Here is a 22,012-nt window from a genome sequence, read left to right as displayed (position 1 = left end):
GAGTACTTATCTGGGCTTGCACGTAGTGCACACCCGTCCCATCATGAAGAACGCATGCCTGGTCCCTACAGTGTGGACGCGTCCCTACAGTGTGGGTCCTGAGAGTGTGGGTGGCTGTCGTTCTGCAGCTAGATACTATTGGCTCTGTGACGCGACAGTGGTCTGCATTAAAAATGTGAACTTCGTGTTGCTCCGCCCCTCCTTGTTCACAAACCAATGGAAGGAACAGAAAACCAAAGCACTGCCTTCCTGTTCCGCCCACAAACACACATGTGTTGTTCTACAAGAAATAACCTTAGCTAACTAGCGCGATTGTCACGTTTGAAGTCCTCTCTGAAAGATGGTCCTGCTTAGTAGGATTTGCTACAGGAAGGTTGGTATCAAAGCTTTAATAGCACACACACGTTAGCGTTAGAAATACAACAGCACATTTGCAAGCTAACATTAGCTGATTTAGCTAGCTAGTCTAGCGTTGTTGTTCACATTAGTGACGTTACTTAAGATGTTACATTATACATTCACTGTCATACATAGCTAACGTTAACGTTGTAATTAGGATAGTATTAGTTTATGTAATGGGATGTTAGGTTATCACTCTGTGTTTATCCACTGACTATGCTATCCATCCTGAAATATCACTTCAGGATTAGTCCCTTTCGTGACTGTGATGCAAGCCCTGCTTGAATATTGTATTGTATTCAAGCAGGGCTTGCATCAGTCACGAAAGGGGCTACTTCAGGATATACCCCCCCACCCCAACCACCTCCAATGTACAGTCCCCCCCCCCCCCACAGTACATTGAGCTGTACTGTATTGTACCCATTCTGCAATCCGAATAATAACCTTTTAAATCAATCAATCAATCAATCAATCAATCACTTATATTTAGCTCTATATGCAGCTATATTTGTCCCTATAAGTAGCCAATTCCCCCCCTTCAGTTTAACTGGTGGTATCCATGGCTACTGCTATTAGTGTAATGTTTAAGGCTTTCCCCCCCTCAATACAATTTCTGAGCCAATCCAAGCTTTGTAGTATATACAATCTATGATTCGAGTTCTGTAGTATCGAACCGTGATGTAAAAATCTAAATTTGCATAGAATCTGAAAATGTCTGTATCTTTACACCCATATAATTGAATGGTATTCCTCTATAAGGTGATCAAATACATCAGAAATGTCTTTATTGCCAAGTCAGCTTGCAGCACATACAAGGAATTTGTCTTGGTCATTTAGTGCATCAACAGACAATTAAAGTAGAATAAAATGGAATATAGGAGTGGACAGGGCTGTACAATTGTGCAGGATCGGTTTAGGGTATATACACTAAATTAGAATAAAAATACAGTGCAATTGTGCAAACTATGAACAGTGTCATGTTCAGATGCACACGGTTTTGAGTATAATTATGTGCAAATATAGTCCAGGAAGGGTGTGTTAACAGCTAGGTCATTGATTTCCACGATCACCCATTGCAAGTCCTCTTTATTCTTCTCTCTCCAGTACGGAAACTTTGTCGACAACCTTCGCCTCTATGTCCGTGGGGGCAGCGGGGGCATGGGGCTACCCCGGCTGGGGGGGCAGGGGGGCAGAGGGGGAGATGTTTGGGTGGTGGCCAGTAAGGACATGACCATGAAGAAGATCAAGGACAAGTACCCCCACAAACGCTTTGTGGCAGCGGTCGGAGCCAACAGCAGGTTAGTCTGACCTCACTGACTGAACCGCGAGTGCCGTGGCTAGTGTTGTCACCATACCAACATTTTGACTTCGATGCCGAATACCAGCCCTTAAGTATCGCAATACCGGTTCTAAAACCACAATAATCTTTTGCACATTTATTTTTGTGAAACGGTCATACTGTGAAGTCCTGGCTTTAGACAGAATCACAAACAGACGATGTGTCACACACACTCACTCACTCACTCACTCACTCACTCACACACTCACTCACTCACTCACTCACTCACTCACTCAGTGTTGTAGTATAAAATCAAGATGTCAGCTGGTGAAAATCAAATCAATTGGAGGATTTTTTTTGGAAAGTGGCCCGTCATAAGATCACGATTGGGGTCAGTTTGCTGGTTAAGCTGGTCAGTTAAAAATGTAACTCGCAATTACAATTAATTTAGCGAAGAAGTAATTTAGCAGTGAAGTAAGAACCGTTTCATAACAAAGGTTTTGGATTTTCAAATTTTGAAGCAAATCCACTTTCTGAGGTGACAAAATTAGAAGAGCTGTCTGTGTTGACCTTGACCCTGTGAATTGACCTTGACCCTGAGAATTGACCTTGACCCTGCCTCATGCAAATGTGTAATAGAATATAACAATAAGCCTGGTTTTATGTATATGTCGAGCAATGTGTGTTTGGTAGCACTTTAATAATAACATGCATCTATATTATTAAGGATATTCGTAATTTCCTACAATGCATTTAAATAATTCAGAAGTAATTTCAGTAGGAGACATAAAGTGTTATATGCCTGTTTTCAGGACTTCTAATTGCTCATTATCTTTCAATACAACATTAATTATAAATCATAAGTATACAATTAGTGCATGCCTTAAAGTTACTTTCTGTATGAAGTAACTTCTGGAGCGCGTACAGAACAAATTGTGACCACTGGCGCCTCAACACACCACTCACTTTAGCTCCTCTGGCCTCAACTGGTCTGGTGCAACCAGCTTGGTCAGCCTTCTCGCCATACCAGACGTACGCCTAGGACGAACGAGATGTGGTAGTATTCATGCACAAAAAGCGTGGGGTGTTTTCTGCTACAATGGGAAAACAAATACACAGCCATCTCAACCTCCAAGAAACCAAGAATTCACTCGGCATGCGAAAAAAGAAAGCACACAGACGCAACAGTAAAGACACTCATGGGAAATGTATTGAAAACACGGAGACAGTACCGCGTGTGGCCAGCAGGCGGAAACAATTACATATGATCGCTTAGATGAAAATGTTTTTCTTATCTGAATTTGTTTATGTCATCAGTGTCCGAGCCATGAAGGGGGGGAAAGGAGAGGATCATGAAATCCACGGTCCTGTTGGTATTACCGTCACCGCTGATGACGGCAAAGTACTCGGTATGTCAAAAACCCACCCATTTACATTTAGTCATTTAGCTGACGCTTATATCCAAAGCGACTTACAAGTTCTGTACAATAAGTCAACGGGAAGGGCACAACTCTATCAGCTGAGTAACAATGTTCATCAAAGTGTTGAGTGCTACAGTGTAGGTTAGTATATTAGGAGTGCATGACAGTAAGGTTAGTTAGGGTTAGATTCTTTTTTATAAATTTATTTTTTCATTTCAGAAGTGCGTCTTTAGTCAACGGCAAAAGATTGGACGGGTTTCGGCTGTCCTAACTGTGGTGGGCAGTTTGTTCCACCATTGTGGAGCAAGGACTGAGAAAAGGCAGCTTCTCCTTGATGACCCTCCCGGAGCTCGGATAGGAGTGCGTCTGAGGCGGCCAGAAGATGCAGAGCGTAGGGGTCTTGAGGGTGTGTAGTTAGAGACCATTGACTGGAGGTAGGCGGGAGCGGTTCCCTTTGCCGCACGGTATGCTAGGTCGAGGGCCTTGAAGCGGATTCGTGCAGCAATGGGGAGCCAGTGCAGGTCCCTAAGAAGTGGGGTGACATGGGCTGACTTTGGTAGGTTTGAGATCAGGCGGACCGCGGCGTTCTGAATGAGTTGAAGAGGCTTGGTGGCAGTGGCCGGGAGGCCAGCAAGCATTGCGTTGGTTGCAGTAGTCGAGGCAGTAGATGACTGTGTGTAAATCACACACCCCTCATGTTGCACAAGACGGGTGTAAGACGGGTGTAAGACGGGTCTTTGACGTCGAGAAAGGTGTCTTTGTAGTGTTGTGAGGAAGAAGACTTCAAGACTGCATCTTCTGGTCGCCTCAGAGACCTACTCGTATCCGAGGTCCGGGAGGGTCATCAAAGAGAAGCTGGCTATTCTTGGTCCTCGCTCCACAATGGTGGAACAAACTTCCCACCACAGTCGGGACTGTCGATACCCATCCGCAATTTTCTGCCGTTGACTAAAAACACACTTCTTCAATCAATATCTGAAATGAAGAAAGAAAGAAAAAAAAATACTAACCTCTGTACTATCATGCACTAAGTAATCTTCTTTGCCTATATTACTACCTATTATGCTAATAATGTCCATAGTACTATGCACTCAAGACTGTAGCACTGAAGTTCTACACTGTTTGATGAACAATGTCACTTACCCGTACCTGAGTTGTTGTAGAGAACTTGTATATTGCTTTGGATAAAAGCAGCAGCTAAATGTAAATATAAATGTAAGACTCTCCCGGTCATGTCTCCTTAATTCTTGCTTCTTTCCTCTCCCTTATATCTCCTTTATCATTTTATCTATCCTCTCCTCCCCCGACTATTTTCTCTCCTAGGTGAACTGAACACTGAGAACGACCGTGTGTTGGTGGCGAAGGGTGGTCGAGGAGGGTCCCACCACTCTGACTTCAATCCCGGCAAGGGTCAGGCCCAGCAGATCCGACTGGACCTCAAACTCATCGCTGACATGGGCCTGGTGGGGTGAGATCCATGATCCAAACATGCATCACACACACACACACAGACAGACAGACAGACACATGATTACAAGGTCATACAGATTGAAATTGGCACACGTGCTTTACGTGAACGAAACATACATACATGTAGTCACTCAAGTTGTTCCAGATCCACTGTCTGATTGGTCTGTCTTGTTATTCCACCACCAGGTTCCCCAATGCAGGAAAGTCCTCTCTGCTGACGGCTCTGTCTCATGCCTCACCGCAGATTGCCAGCTATGCCTGTGAGTTTACATATGTTCACTTACACACACACACACACACACACACACACACACACACACACACACACACACACACACACACACACACACACACACACACACACACACACACACACACACACACACACCTCTATTTTCAATCAAAGATCTGGTACTATTGTTTTCTTTTTGTCTGTGGTTTTCTAAAATGTATGTTTTTATGCTACAGTCACAACTCTGAGGCCACAGATCGGCACAGTGATGTACAATGACTTCAAGCAGGTAATGTTACGGGAATGAAGATGGAACTCCTTTCATTGTATGTTGACTGTTCTGTAAGCTATATAGAGCTCAACAGTGTCCACCCTCTGGAAAAAAACATAGCCACATTATTCTCACTATGCAACATGAAGTAGTTCCATATATTTAATGTAAAATTAAAAACAGTGACCATTGGCTGATAGGATTTCAACCTAGTTTCAAATTGCTGTTTGAAATCGCCATTTCCGGTTTAAGGCGAGACAGCACACCCTAATAGGGAAAAATAAATATTTGAATAGATATCACTATGAAACTTTCCCAGTTTATGTACATATAAACTAAGAAAAAATAGATTGCAAGTTTTCTGTATTTTATGTTTATATATGCAAATGAGGCATTTTCTCATTAAATATGCACACATTTGCATGTATCGCCAAGACTTGCATCACCAACATGGATAATGCCAGGTTAAAAAACTTGGTTTCATTTTGTTGATGCATTCAAAACGAAACTTCTTAACACTTTGGGTGCCGGAAAACGCTTTACAGCGTCATTCCCGGCCATGCTCAAGTTGCCGAAGGACGCTTTACAGCGTCTTTAATATCAATATTTCAAAAATCTGTGATCGGATTCATATTTCCCCTCCGCTGGCCTGAGATCCACCAGGAGGACCCACTGAGCTCTCTGGCGGTTCAGGAGCGCCATCTGGTGGCCGATCGGCGCAATCGCCAAACAGGAAGTGCTGTGGAGGTTGTGCTGGTCGGCCATATTACTTCCGGGCACTCGGTTTGGCTACCGGCACTCTGGCTCGTCACAATATATAGCGATCCATTGCCAATAACTCGATAAACAACATGATTTGGACGTATATAGTATTATACAAGCTGGAAATGGTTCATCAGGATAAACATCCCATAATCGAAAACGGTCTACACCACGCTGATCGTCCAACGGCGCGAGGAAGATCCGGTAAGATTCAGCGTTATTTTTGAACGTGTTCCATATAAACTGTTATGATGAACATATGACCCACACTAGATGAATGATATAACGCTGCCCACGGAATTATAAACGATCCCCCGCCCATCCGGTCATCATCAGATCATACGTAGATCATTCTAGAAGTACGTCCAATTGACATTTTTTATATCGCCCCGATTGCCATCAAACTGTATTTCATCATCAATATAATGCATTTGGGGCTATAGATCACGTTCTGGAGAAAGCTGCAGAAAGAGATGAAAACATACTTATACATTAGACCATACTTTACTATGAATATGTGAATGAAAAAGTTTAACGTTGCTACACAATGAACAATACATATAGGACTTTGAATGGGCCCTAATAATGGCAATGTAGCAATAGAATTTAAAAAGTTATAGCCATGCAAAGAAGGGGTACTTCTCCATAGACAAATAGAGCTGGCAATCTATGGTATATCATGAATTTAACCCATGGCACCCAAAGTGTTAAAGAGGGGAATGTGGCTATGTCCTCTTATCAGCCCATACATCAGGAAATACTGTCTACTGTCATAAAAAATAAAAAAGTCACCTAGTTTTGGTATAAAATGTACTATAAACCCGGCTATGAATGATATATCAACAAACCCTTCTATACTAAGAAGCATAATATGGATGGGAAGAAATGTGGAAAGTTTGGTGTGTGTGTAGGTACTAGTGAAATGGAGTTCCAAGACTTTGTGGTAAAGTAAAATGCATAAAAACGAGTTTTTCAGAAAACAACCAAAAAATCTTGTATTGTAAAATGCCATGCATTTTTATTTGAAACTGCTATTTACAAACACAACACCCAATCAAACCATTAGTAATAGACAACCTAAACACATGTTTGATAAATGAATAACATAATAATAATGATGTTAGTTTCAAGTTTCTTTAATGGTTGTCATACAGAAGTACAGAATACTTTCATACAAAATGCTTCTTACTGTTACGCTCCAGAGACTGTGCTAGACAAGATAGTATCAAATAACATAGTATAGCATGTAATTTAGAAGAAGAAAATGAGGTCACAGTGTTCGGTATAGACATATGTACAATGTTCTGAGTTACCATATAATATACAATACTATGCAGTAGGGGTGGACGGTATAAACGGTATACGGTATAAACGGTATTAATTTGCTCTACGGTATGGATTTTGACTATACCGTGTAACCGGTAGGGCAGCTCTAAAATAGCAATGACGTCATGTAACCACAGCGCGACTATTTCAATCGCATTTGCCCCTAAAAATAGATAGAATTAGTCATAGATAATAGATATGTGCAAACTGGAAAAAGTTATTTAGGAGGCTTCGCGCAGTGGGCGTGTCAACACGCAATTGTCATTTCATAATAAACACATATCACCGCGGCGCACAGCAAGTTTCAATTTCAGTTCCTGGCATTTTTAACCAGTGGAGAAAGGTAAGATATTTCCCTATCGTTTTTCTTATATGAATTATTCTACGTTAATAAAACATACCTGGTGATCAACTACAGTTTGCTGTAAACATTACGATATGTGTGTAGTGTTATGATAACGACGGCTGCAGCGGGAGCCGGGAGGACGGCTGCAGCAGTGGATTTGCAAATAGCATGCAGCTGCAGAGCCGCAGAGCCAGGGGCTCTTTCAGGTCTGGTCACAGGCCCGTCAAACAGCGCCCCCCCACCCTTGCGCCGTTCTGACCCCCATCGTCTCTAAGCATTTTGTGTGTCAATTTGTTGACACATGTGTCAATTTGTTGACACAATTGTCAATTCTTAAAGCTGAGGATGAGCGGCACCCTTGTCTCAATTCTTATTCAATTCAATTCGCTCTGCGGCTCTGCAGCTACATATGCTTCTAGCAAAATCCAGCCCCGCTGTTTGCAATGGGAGCAGGAGTCTCGACTCGGGACTTATTTTATTTGGAATATAATGACTTTATACGCAAAAGTAGCCTAGTTTTAAGTTAAAATATTATAAATCTACATGCCTTGAGGATGTCATTCTTTATATAGCCTGCCTATCAGGCAAAAAAAATTATTCTAACAGAAACACTGATACCGTGATATATACCGTTACCGTCTATGCTTCAAATTATACCGTGATATAAATTTTAGACCATACCGTCCACCCCTACTATGCAGTGTACTAATGTACAGTACTATCTAGTGCAAAGCAGAAATGGGATGAGGTACAATTTAGGTACAATTTACAGTAAGGTGTACGAGTTGTAGTGCAATCCTTCATCAATAAATATAAAGTGTGGGGAGTGGGTGCTACAGTGTGTTTGTTTAAAGTGGGTGTGTGCTATAAAGTGTGTGGAGTGGGTGCTACAGTGTGTTTGTTTAAAGTGAGTGTGTGCGTGTGGATGTGTGTGCTATGTGCGTTTGGTGGTTGTTGTTGTGTAGTGTTCATTCATTGTTCGTTTAGCAGCCTGATGGCCTGGGGATAGAAGCTTCTTCTGAGTCTTTCTGTGCTCGCCTTGAGACTCCGGTATCGCTTGCCTGACCGCAGCAGTTCAAAGAGGCAGTTGTTCGGGTGACTGGAGTCTTTAATGATTCTCTTAACCTTGCCCTTGCAACGCTTGTTGTAAATGTTCTGGAGGGTGGCGAGCCCCCCTCCAATTGTGCGTTCGGCTGAACGTGTCACTCTTTGTAGTCTGCTTCGGTCTTGTGCAGTGCTATTCCCAAACCAGGAGGTGATGTTGCCGGTCAAGATGCTCTCTATTGTACATGAGTAGAAGTTCTTAAGGATCTTCTGACTGACTTGGAACTTCCTTAGGCGCCTGAGGAAGTAGAGGCGTTGTCGTGCCTTCTTCACAACACTGTCAATGTGTGTGGTCCATGTCAAGTCCTCGGATATGTAGGCTCCGAGGTACTTAAAGCTGTTGACTCTCTCAACCGGTGCCCCGTCGATGCCCCGTCGATGCTGAGTCGATGCTGAGTTATTGAACTGAACAGAACTACACACAGGCTACAAACAGTGTAGGAAATATATTTGAACAGATATCACTATGAAACTTTCCCAGTTTGTTATGTACATATAAACTAAGAAAAAATATATTCCAAGTTTTTTGAATGTTATGTTTATATATGCAAATGAGGCACTTCCCCATTAAATATGTGCACATTTATGGATGCAATCAGGCAAAATGAAGTCAAATAAACAACTAAATGTGTGTTAATTTTACGTTTTATTGTCACTAGTTTCATAGAAGACATGTTTAGGAAGCAAAATATAACACAATCTCTATCGTCGAATAAAAGCAAAAAGGCGATTTTGGGGGTGCTGTCTCGCCTTAAACCAAGTAAACTATAAAAGAAGGAAGGGTCCTCACGTCGGAATACCAGCGCTCTATGCTCTGCTTGGTGCCAGACCTTGGTACCAGTTCTATTGAAGCCTATTAAAATACAGGCTATCTGAGGAAATATACATCAACCAATATATCAAACGTTAGCTCGTTAACAATGCAACAAATTGATGACATCAATTCTGACATCAGAGGTAATAACCTGGGCCCAGGAGTTCAAAACATTGAATCCCTATTGATTGATTGATTGATTGATTGAAAATATTAATTAACAGATTGCAGAATGGGTACAGTACAGCTCAATACACACAATTGTTAAGGGGATGCAGACCAGAGAAAGACTTTCGTCTTGTTTACATCAGGGTCCCCCATTTTCAATTCATAATGAGTTGAAATGAATGAATACAAATCTGATCCAATCAGATAGGGATTACAAATTTTGAACTCCTGGGCCCTGGTTAAATGACGGGTCCTAAACGAGGAGATGGCTGATTCCATTCAACTCAATGTTGGGGCGAACTGAAAGTTTCCACACTTGGCACCAATGCGCTACACAGTGACATAATGAACCTTCCTTCTTTTATTGTTTCCTTGGTTTAAACAAACACCAACCTCTGCAACTGCCTTATGACCTTAAAGAACTCTGGGTTTGTCACTCTGGCCAACCAAGGATGTAGTGATCCGATCGTTCAATGTCCTGACGGCTGTTTGTACCCAGTAGGTCTCTGTGGCCGACCTGCCGGGACTGATTGAAGGCGCCCACCTGAACAAAGGCATGGGCCACAAGTTCCTGAAGCACGTGGAGAGGACCAAGTTCCTGCTGTTTGTGGTGTGTAGTCGTTGTAGCAGGTGGTGTACCTGCTGTTCATGGTGTGTAGTCGCTGTAGCAGGTGGAGGATTTTAAAGAAAAGTCCAGATCGATTGATCGCATGATATACTCAATTAATCGTGGATTACTAGTGGAGGGAAAAAACGTAAATATTTTTTCTTTTATTAAAACCTAATTTAGTTCATTCACGTATATGTTTAATGAAACCAACAAACAGTTATAATCTTACACATACATGTGAAACAAATATGCAAAAAAGAAATAAAGAAATAATAGTTTTCTCATAGCCGCGAGATTACTCACGCCCATCCCTAGTAGCAGGTGGAGTACCTGCCGTTCGTGGTCTGTAGTCATTGTAGCAGGTGGTGTAACGGCAAATGTGTGTTGTTGTGTCATAATCTGGACCTTGTACAGGGGGCGACAGTGGCTCAGGAGTAGGGATGGGTACCGAATTCTATACTTTTAAAGGTACTTACCGAAACACGTCGGTACTACCGAGTATCGATTCACGTGAGATACCGTACAAAAGAATTTTTTTTTTTTTTTTTTTTTTACTTTTTTCTTTTCATGTCAACGTTCACACGCACAATATATGCTTACCTAGGATTTGACTTGATTCAACAACAAAGCAGTCGAAAACGGATGGATTTTTTTTTTTTTACAACTGAGGTAGGTAGATCAAATTTTTAGAGACTAAAGTACCGACAAAAGGTACCGTTGGGTACCGGTACCGTATCGGTTCAAATGTGAACGGTACCCATCCCTACTCAGGAGGTAGAGCAGTTGTCTGGTAATCGGGAGGTTCCCGCCCGGTTCGATCACTGCTCCTCCTGGGCAGCGAGTGTCTGAAGTGTCCTTGAGCAAGACGCGGCTTAACTCCTAATTGCCCGATGAGCAGGTCGGCACCTTGCATTCGTCACCTCCGCCATCGGTGTGTGAATGGGTGTGTGAATGGGTGAACGTGAGGAACAAAAATTGTAAAGCGCTTTGCATAAAAAGAGATATATAAATGCACCATTTTACGTAGAAGTGACATCGGTTCAAACCGATAGCGAAGCTAATTCTTTATTATTTCTCTTGACTGTAGGTGGACGTCGAGGGTTTCCAGCTGGCGAGCAAAACGCCGTTCAGGTCGGCTTTCGAAGCCGTGCAGCTTCTGACCAAGGTGAGACCAGAGCTGTGCACGTCTGGAGACCACACACTCATCCTCCCGGGCAGCGTGTCGATGTGTCCTTGAGCAAGACACTTAACCCCTAATTGCTCCCGATGAGCAGGTTGGCACGTTGCATGGTTGCCTCCGCCGTCGGTGTGTGAAATGACATCACGTCATAAATCATTCTCTAGACTGTATGACATAATGTTGTGTTTTTTCCCCCAAATGTATCTAAGAGTAAAGACCCTAACCATGTCACAACAGCAGTCATAGTGTATATTTTCAGCATTAAGTTTATTTACCAATAGGTTAAAGTGTTATTAACACATTGAGTGCCACGCCCCTTCCGGGAAGTGACCACTTCCGTGCCGCCCATTAATCTCATGTAAACGTAGTTGTAGTTTGTAGAACTAAACCTATATTTTATAGTATCGCTGTGGGTCTAATAATGCCCTCGAGTCTCATTGAGATACTTCTGGTCAACGTGCAAAAAACAGATTATTTTTTCATCCGTACATTTCCTTTTTATACCGTTTTGAATATGACATAGTCCGGCCGCTTCTGAGCAATTCCAGGGAAAATACACGAAAACAGCGTTTTTGTGTAATTCAATAAACACCTTGTCATTTTTCGCTTGATTATCGGATCTTCCTGAAATCAACGCTAGATCATTACTATTATCCTTTGTGGTGCACGCATGCAATGTGGTTTAGACCGGCGCCCCCCCTCCTGCATCCCAACGGCAGAACAGCCAGACACACAAACACATATAGCTTCAATCGCAGTAGAAATAAATATCAGATCAACGCAAGCTTTCATATATAGTGTCCTTACCTGGTCTCTGAAGTAATGAAAAAAAAAGAATCCAATAATCTCATCGCCATTCCAGTTATCCACAGCGATCGTGCCTCCGACGTTATTGGGCATTGCTCTTCAACGGGCAGGCGGGGTCAGTTGTCCAAGCCATCCCTATAAGCGTGTGTTTTGCCGGAGTGTTTAGGACCCGCCCCCACGCCTGCAGCTCGGTATAGAAAATAAACTAACCCATTTCTAACCGGGTGCATTACTGGCTGAAGGCGGTATAATACCCTGTGCCAGCTTAGACACACTCAGAACAGTATGCATAAGGTGCCCCGCTGAATTATGAATGGATATAGATAATAAAAGAAATACCGTGACAGAAACGTAGATCTACGTTTCCGGCACTCAACGATCGGATGACAGAACCGTAGATCTACGTGAACGGCACTGAAAGTGTTAATGAAATATGTGGCTAGCCGTGGATAGTAGGGACTTGTTGAGGCAACTTCATTTTTTTTTTTTTTTTTTTTTTTTTTATACATATTATGAAAGTACAGATTCATACCTTCAAAATAAGCCATCACTTAAAATTTTGGTGGGATACTTTTCAAGCTACTTCCTATGAATCATGGTGATATCACAAAACGTATTCAGAGAAAATGGCCTTGAAAGTTTTACACTTACAGTGTTAAACAACTACAACCCTACCCAGAATGCATTGTAATCCTGCATGGCCCCCCTCTCTCTCTCTCTCTCTCTGGGTGCAATTAACACCTCTAGTGCAGACTCTTTTGTTATGACAACGACTCTGTCTTGTGGCACTGCCAACACACACCCAAGGAAAAGTCATGATAGTTCAGTGAAAGAGTTAACCTTCTGTAGTGTGGTAGTGAAAGAGTTAACCTTCTGTAGTGTGGTAGTGAAAGGGTTAACCTTCTGTAGTGTGGTAGTGAAAGAGTTAACCTGTAGTGTGGTAGTGAAAGAGTTAACCTTCTGTAGTGTGGTAGTGAAAGTGTTAACCTTCTGTAGTGTGGTAGTGAAAGGGTTAACCTTCTGTAGTGAAAGAGTTAACTGATCCAATCTTCTCATAAACTCACTAAAACCTCACAAACACCAGCAACTGAGCATTCTCAGTGGTGCCAGTGGACTCATCCACAGGATGCACGCATATTTTTCAGAAAAAAATTTAAGCAGAGCCCGTATTTAATGATTTGAAGCCCATCATCTGTAGCCACATAGAAGGGCTCATTGATCAATTTCCGAATTATTTCCCCGAAAGAAAGGGCACGGGGGAGCTCCAGTAGCTCACCGCATATCTCGGCGCTATTTCTGCGTCGGGGAAAACCGTGCTGCGTCACGGATCTGGTGGACTCCGAGTTCGATTCCCGGACCCGCCGTCATTTGCCAGAATGTCTTCCCCTGATCTATATCCCGTTTCACCCTGTATCTGTCGGTCATGCTTGACCAGAAAAGCGATAAACGCTAAAAAATAAAGTTTAAAAAAAAAAGGGCACGGACAATTTGAACAACTGGATCCAAGATCTGTTCATTACGCATGACGCTCGCAACAGGCCTCCCTCTGTCTGAGCAGGAGGCGTTGATCGATCTTTCGTGTGACGAGCTACTGAAAGTCAAGTTCACTGGACAGGCCCTCGCAAAGTTCTGCATATCAGTCCGGAACGACTACCCAGTGCTGTGTAATGCTGCGCTGAAAAAGCTTGTCCCGTTTGCGTCAACATACCTCTGTGAAGCGGGATTCTCTGCTCTGACATTAATACAAAATAAATACAGATCTCGCCTCAGAGTAGAAGTGGATCTGCGCCTCTTTCTCAGCACAACGCAGCCACGTATCATGGAACTATGTTCAAATGTACAAGCACACCATTCCCAGGGCTCTACGCTAACCTTTTTCACTAGGGGCAGAGGTTCTCCTAAATGAAAAAAGTTAGGAGCACACAAAGAAATTTAGGAGCACCCAAAAATATTTAGGAGCACAGTGAAAATATTTCAAGTAAAAGAGTTTTTTTTTTTTTTTTTTTTTTTTTTTTTTTTTTTATAAATGTATATTTGTACTGTGCGTGCATGTGTGTAAATTAGCTCTTGCTACAACCCTGCATGTTTACATTTTGTATTTTGTACTTGATGTTCATTAACATGTGCTGTCTCTATCAAATAAACTATCAAATCAAACTACTGCTACAAAAGTAACAGTCACTTAACTTTAGCTTTTGCCCCTTTTATGCATACAATGTCTATGTTTTGGCTGTGTTTCTCTTCTAGAGAAATAATCCTTTCAGGGTTGCCTATTGAAATACTGTACACCTCCAGTACAGAAACATTGTTTATGAGTTTGCGTGTCAGGTAGACCATTGATTGACAGTCGAGTCTGCCAATTACGTCACACCGCTTGCACTCGGGCCGTCCGGCGCTGCAGCTGGACCCTAACCTCGTTCCCAGCTGTATCTCGAGAGATAAAAGCTGGACCCTATTGCCCACCTCTGCTGTTCATAACGCTAGCCAAGTTAGCTGTACACACATACACAGTGGGCCAGTTACTTTGGTGTAGGGGTGTAACAATGCATCGATCCTAAGGGGAAAATTCAATTGCATCGATTTGAAAATGTTAGAATCGATTATCGCAATTTGAATGTGTACAGTGTTATGTTGTTATCATGTCCGTTACAGTCAACACAACGGCATACGCTACTGCATCAACGTTATGATTAACAAAGCAAGGCATTCGTTTTGTTGCATTAACGTTATATTACTATTGCTATCGCTAAATCTAGGTGTTCTAAAATATATTGCTATTGGTAAGACTAGAAGTTACATGTCTCGGGGAAACTCTCGCATATCGCAATGGTGGCGTTTCAGGAAGTAAACAAGCCAAATGAGAGCTTCCGATTGGTCATTTGCTTTCTTTCTCATGAAACCAGTCACGTCACTCTACTGTGATTGGACCGTTGGCTTGAGTGCAATGTGGGACTTGTAGTTTTTTAACGATCTCGCAGCGGAGGAAAAAAAAGACAAGAGAGGCTATAATCTGTATTCGCACAGCGTGCACGTAATTGATTTTTACGGTTCACACACACATATGTTTAGGGGCATATGCGAGCAATTTGGTCGCACTGTAGAGCCCTGCTTCCCATTAAGTCTTGTTTTTGTTTATTCTTGAAAAGCGCATTGAACGCATAAAAAATGGCTAAATATGCCTTGATCGTTTTATAAATGTGTATACAGAAACAATTCCGTTTGATAAAATTCATTCATTTCATTAATAACCTTCTTGTCATTCTTGTTATTCCTACACTACACCGTTACAATGATATATAAAATATCATATTATATTATATACCCATTCAATATGCACATGACAGAAAATATTATATGCCATATAATATTTTCTGTCATGTGCATATTGAATGGGTATTATTAATCTACTACTAATACTAGCCGAGAGATAGGTCAAATTTGGGCTGGTAGCTCTCGGCTAGGTGGCAAATTAAAAGGTAGATCTTGGTTCAAAAAAGGTTGGGCACCCCTGATCTACAGTATATCGCAAAGTCTGCAATTTAGCATTAAGACCTCCCCCAGTTCCAGAAATGCTACACTAATGACATTTGGTATTATTAGTGAGAAAAATCGAATGGGAGATATTTGATCAATCCACTGTTATGTACTAACCTTTGTAGCATCTTTTACTAGTATGCACTGACACTCTGCTACTAAGGAATCTACCTTGCTTATGTTATTACCTACTATGCTAATATGCACTCAAGTCTAGCACTCAAGTTCAACACTGTTTGACAAACAATGTTACTGACCCTTAGCTGCCAGAGTTGTACCCTTCCTGTTGACTTGTTGTACAGAACTTGTAAGTCGCTTTGGATAAAATAGTCCACTAAATGTAAATGTACTGAATATGTTTCAAACACCAACTCTGAAAAACGACATTGCATTATCAGTAGGGATGTTCGATATTGGCTTTTTTACCGTTATCCGATATACCGATATCGTCCAACTCTTAATATATCCGATACCGATATCAACCGATACCGATATATGCTGGGTTTCCCCCACAAAGAAACGGAATAATGTCAGGTAATTAACATTACATACGGTATCTCTTGTCATGGAATTAACACAACATTATGCATACTTTTGACAATACATAAAATAAGAATTTGTTTAAAACCGATACCGATAATTTCCGATATTACATTTTAATGCCAATATCGGCCGATAATATCGGACATCCCTAATTATCAGTCAGAATAATCACAATATATTTTGTATACTCGCCACCCTGCTCTGCTGTATAACTGTTTGCTGAGCCATCTCTCTGTCTAGAATAGAATAGAAGTACTTTATTGATCCCGGGGGAAATTCAGCACCACAGATCGCTCACAATAAACATTTTAGGTAATCAAACATCTAAAATAAGAATAAGAGTACACAGTCAGATATACATTCTAAAATATACAGTCTAATAATATACTTGATGGTCGGTGTACATTACAACCTAATTTACACAAAATAATAATTCATACCATATACAAGTGACAAACAATCCACAGATTAAACGAGACATTCTTTTTTAAACAAGAAAAGAAAAGATCTCACTATTCGGATTCACATTTGAATTTTATACTGACTAAATATTTTTATTTTTTATAATTCTTTTTGAATTGACAAACACTATTACATCCCTTTAGCTCGCTATGGAGAGAATTATTTACACCAATAACTGAACCACACTCACCATCTCCTGTCTCCCCCCCCCCCCTCTGTAGGAGCTGGAGTTGTACAAGGAGGAGCTGGTCTCTAAGCCCGCCCTGCTGGTGGTGAATAAGATGGACCTCCCCGGTGCCGCGGACAGACTGGCAGAACTGCAGGAGCAGCTGGAGAACCCAGACGGTAACGCTGCCTTTTAGCCGTTAACTACTCTCAAAGGACACGCGATTCAACATTCAGCCGATCGAAGCCATTAGTTCAGCGGAATACCGGCAGTTTATTTCTAGAACATATTTTTTTAAATATATATATATATATATACAACACACACCGATGAATAGGCTGAAAAGCAAACCTTTGTACTGTCTTTTACTATTATGCACTCTGCTACTAAGGAATCTACTTTGCTTATATTCCTAGTACCTACTAAGCATTAGAATTAGGGACACACTTGACAGTAGGTGGATCGACAGTACACGTTTATCAGTAATCTAAATAAATACATTGTACAATAACACTAGACTATAAAAAAAGATATATAAAAAATACAACATTCAAACAAAGATGAAACAATCAAAATGCAAGGCTAACATTTGATTTCAGTTCATTTAAATATTGAGTAATCAAAAGAACAATGAATGGCTTCTAGTACCCTGGCATCAGAACACTGAGTACTATGAGGACAGTGTTGCAGGCAGCAACATTAGTGAGAGGCAGATGGCTGTCGTTTTGTGGAAACGTCTCATTTAATAATATATTGATTGATAATATATTACCGTATATATAATATATCATATTCTATATTAACACTTTGATCGCCATGGGTTAAATTCATAATTTACCATCCCTTGCCAGCTCTATTTGTCTATGGAGAAGTTCCCCTTCTTTGCAGGGCTATAACTTTGTTTAATTCTATTGCTAAATTGCCATTATTATGGCCCATTCAATGTCCTATATGTATTGTTCAGGGTGTAGCAACGTTAAACTTTTTCATTCACATATTCATACTAAAATATGGTCTAAAGTATAAGTATGTTTTTATCGTTTTCTGCAGCTTTCTTCAGAACGTGATTTATAGCCCCAAATGCATTATATTGATGATGAAATACAGTTTGATAGCAATCGGCGCGAGATAAAAATTTCAACTGGACGTACTTCTAGAATGATCTACGTATGATCTGATGATGACCGGATGGGCGGGGGATCGTTTATAATTCCGTGGGCAGCGTTGGATGATTCATCCAGAGTGGGTCATATGTTCATCATAGCAGTTTATATGGAATACGTTAGAAAATAACGCTGAATCTTACCGTATGTTCCTCGCGCCGTTGGACGATCAGCGTGGAGTAGACCGTTTTCGATTATGGGATGTTGATCCTGATTAACCATTTCCAGGTTGTATAATAGTATATACGTCCAAATAACGTTGTTTATTGAGTTAGGGCGAGCGATTGATCATCCAGTGTGTTGAGATGGAGTCCGGCTACCGATCGCGAGTGCCCGGAGCACATATGGATGAGCACTTCCTGTCCACAACCGTTAGACAGTTGAGTGGAGCTCACCAGTACATCTCAGGGCTCCGGAGGGGAAATATGATTTCGATCACAGATTTTTGAAATATTGACATCAAAGACGAGTTACGGCGTCTTCGGCAGAATGAGCATGGCTAGGAATGACGTCTTAACTCGTCCCCGGCGATCATAGTGTTAAAATGTAATTCTATTGTTTACACTGCCTGTTTTTAATTTGTATCTTATCGCCTATATTTATGTCTTCTACTATTACCCTGCCTGTACCCCTCCCCCATGCTGCTATGACACACTGTGATGGAGCGGCTCCATCACGGACTGCAACACCTGGGAGTGCTACATTCATTCATCTTATCAGTGCTGTAAATAGATAAAAAAAAAAATACTAATCTCACAATTTTTTTTTATCCACTTCTCCTTATTTTCTATTTTTCTCCCATCCCAATTTTGCATTTCCAATTCTCCCCTCCCCTGTCTTGAACGTTGCTCGACTATGCCCCCCACTGGTCGGTTGTAGGGAGGATAGAAGCCTTGCATCACGTGTCCCCTCCGGTACACGAGGAGGCAGCCTGTCACATCTTTTCACCTGCCAGCGTGGACTCTCAAGTGGCGAGGTGTAACGTGTGGGAGGCTCACACTACCCCCGCCATTTCCTGTCTCTGCTGTGCAGGCGTCCCCAACCGACCTGTAGGAGTTGCTGTCCACAACGTCCAAATCCATCGACTTCCACCCTCTAACTCTGCCAATTGAGTTAGTATGACGGCTGGCCCAAGCCGGAGGCAATGCTGACACCCGGATTCGAGACCGGAGTCTCTTCCATTGGTGACGAACGCAATCTCCGCTGCGCCACCCAGCCGCATTAATCTCACAATTTTTCTGTAATTAATCTAGATTAATCTAGATTAAAAATCGCATTTTTCTACTTAAAACCGAAGCTTGTAACAGATATTTACTTGAGTAAAATCATGGAATTAATGTAAAATCAACACAAAGAAAGTATATTTAAATTCAAAGACTATTTTAATAGCTTTCTTTGAATACAGTTTCTCTTCTGTGAAATACAAATGTTCAACAAAACCATCAACATTGACTCAGCTAGACCGCTTTCTTATATCCGCCGCGCTAACAGAAATAAAAACAACCCAAGCCTATGTTAAAGTGCAGATTGGCTTAGAGGAAGATAATGTCTTGTATGAACTACCAGTAATATAAATCATATTAACAACAAAAATGTGTTTCATCTTCATGTCAGATGATTTTCAAAAAAGGGGCATGAGTCAATGCAAAAAAAGAACAAGCAAATATACTGCTGAAAGTTCAGAACGTTGAAAATGTTTCACTTCATAGATTAATCTAGATTAATAATTAAACTTAAAGATTAAACTAACGCTTTAAATAATTTTAATTACTCTCCAGAGTTAAAGCATTACTTTTGACATCCCTACTTATCATACATACATTCATACATATTTATTATATTATCAGGGTTGTGGTTTTTATTGGTGTTGCTATTTGCTGTGTAGGTTTAATGAATTTGTGTAGCACCTGTGTAGGTTGTTTATTAATGATGTGTGGCACCTGTGTGAAGCCTGATGTGAGGCTACCAGGTACATGAGGGCCGTTTTGGCCGAGCAGAGGAGTCTTCACCTGCTGAGTTACGAAGTAGGTAACATAGTGAAGCACCGTAAATGTCTGTTTAGTATTGTGAGTTATTTTGGAACTCATTTTGTATTATAGGTATAGTGTGTTTTTGTTTTGTTATTTCGCTGTCACTTTTTGTAAACAAATATCACCTCTGCACCTTGGGAGGCCGGCGAATAAATAACAAACAATACTTTTTCCGACTACGCCATTGTTTGTGGGAGTTTCCAAGGAGTTCTAGAGAGAGACCCGCCACACACACACGGATTTCCCCAAAGGGGATCAATAAAGGAATATCTTATCTTATCATAATCACTAGTTGTTGCCGTCGCCGTGTTTCCTCTCTGCAGAATTCGCCCACCTCCTGCCAGAGGACCTCATCCCCAAGAACACCATCGTCTTCAGACACGTGGTTCCGGTCTCTGCCTCCACCGGCTCGGGCATAGAGCGTCTGAAGACCTGCATCCGCAGCTCGCTGTACGAGGAGGCGTCGGCAGAGACGGAGACGCTCCGCCAGGACAGACTACAGGCGCTCAGACAGACGGTCAACGCCAGGAGCGCTACGCCCACATGGGGCTCCTCGAAATCGGCATGAGTTCAACTGTTAGCGTTGCCTTCTCACACCGTACAGACTTGCTGATGTCACTGGCGTGAACAAGCTGCCCCCCCCCCCCCCCCCCCCCCCCCCCTCGGGTTCTTCTACCCTGCCATGTGTTCCACCCAGAACCAGGAGGATGCTTGTGATTCGGTACTGATGGAAACTTGTCTCTTTTTTTTTTAAATGTTGTGTCTAAAGGGCATCCAGGACGCCGCGACAGCGGTGATGCGCCAGAAGACGTGGTCCGCTGATGATGTTGCTGTTAGCGGATTCTGTTCCAGGGACATTGTTCTTCACAGTAGTGTCAACCAAAGCTATTTTATTACCAGTTTGGACAGCAAGGATTTAAAAGAGTTCTAGAGTGTCAGTGGCTTGTGATAAGGTCGCCATGGTGACATGCTATCCAACCTGGCCAAACTCCAGTAATCAATGGCTCTGGTGTCGACTGTACTCATGCTGTTTAGACCCTTTTCAGAGAATTTCCATCGCTAGGGAAACTGCTTTGGCCCAAGTGTATTTCCTGTAAGCTACCTGTAGGAAATAAACACAGGGCCCATTTGGAATGCTTATGGCAAGGTCTGTCCGGAGGTTGGAAGGACATCAGGGGAAAGGAGGACGATGCGTGTTCTGTTGGGTCTTCTGGGTCATTTGAGATTGTATTTATTTGGAATGTTGTGTCATTATCATGTTGTAATATGAAATGTAAAATGAGAAAATAAATCAAGCCTGTGTGGAAATTAATATCCGTAGGCCTATGTGTTTTTAGTTTATTTTCCTCTGCAAGTGTGGTGGCGACAGTGGCTCAGGAGCGGTCGTCTGGTAATCGGAAGGTTCACGGTTCGATTCCCACTACTCCCGGGCAGCGTGCCGAAGTGTCCTTGAGTAAGACACTTAAACTTCCCGATGAGCAGGTTGGCACCTTGCATGGTTGCCTCTGCCATCGGTGTGTGAGTGAATGGGTGAATGTGAGGAGCAAAATTGTAAAGCGCTTTGGATAAAAGCACTATATAAATGCACCATTTAAGTATAAATGAACGAATACTAGGCTAAAGTTAACAAACATACACAAGACATATCGATGAAAGTTTTATTTTATATTAAATATATTACAATACTGAATGATATAGTAAGAGAAAAGAAAATATGGGCATTGATTTTGCATCGTCAGTCTATGTACAGCATACAACATAAAGAAAAGACAAACTACAGTATGTAGATAGATTCGGGTGCCGGTCTGTTCAAAGAGCTGGCCGGATGGGACCACAGCTGGGTGGGTTGGTTGGTTGGTCGGTGTGCTGCTCTGATGGACTTAATACATTCGAGTCTGGCATCTGGCTTATACCCGCTTGGTCTC

The 22,012-nt window shown here is 41.8% G+C and overlaps 1 protein-coding gene across 1 annotated transcript; it reads left to right on the top strand.

Moving 5' to 3' along the window:
- The first annotated feature begins 259 nt into the window (after positions 1-259).
- On the top strand, positions 260-21,403 carry gtpbp10 (GTP-binding protein 10 (putative)). The gene is made up of 10 exons (XM_084336328.1): positions 260-373; positions 1,504-1,697; positions 2,996-3,087; positions 4,423-4,567; positions 4,756-4,829; positions 5,038-5,090; positions 10,095-10,202; positions 11,290-11,367; positions 16,950-17,073; positions 20,411-21,403. Exons 1-10 carry the CDS (start codon positions 341-343, stop codon positions 20,653-20,655), a joined length of 1,146 nt encoding a protein of 381 aa, XP_084192454.1. The 5' UTR covers positions 260-340; the 3' UTR covers positions 20,656-21,403.
- Positions 21,404-22,012: the final 609 nt, after the last annotated feature.

This window comes from Notolepis coatsorum, assembly GCF_963971535.1.
Source record: "Notolepis coatsorum genome assembly, chromosome: 19".
Taxonomy (NCBI): domain Eukaryota; kingdom Metazoa; phylum Chordata; class Actinopteri; order Aulopiformes; family Paralepididae; genus Notolepis; species Notolepis coatsorum.
This window is presented reverse-complemented; position numbering and strand designations above follow the sequence as displayed.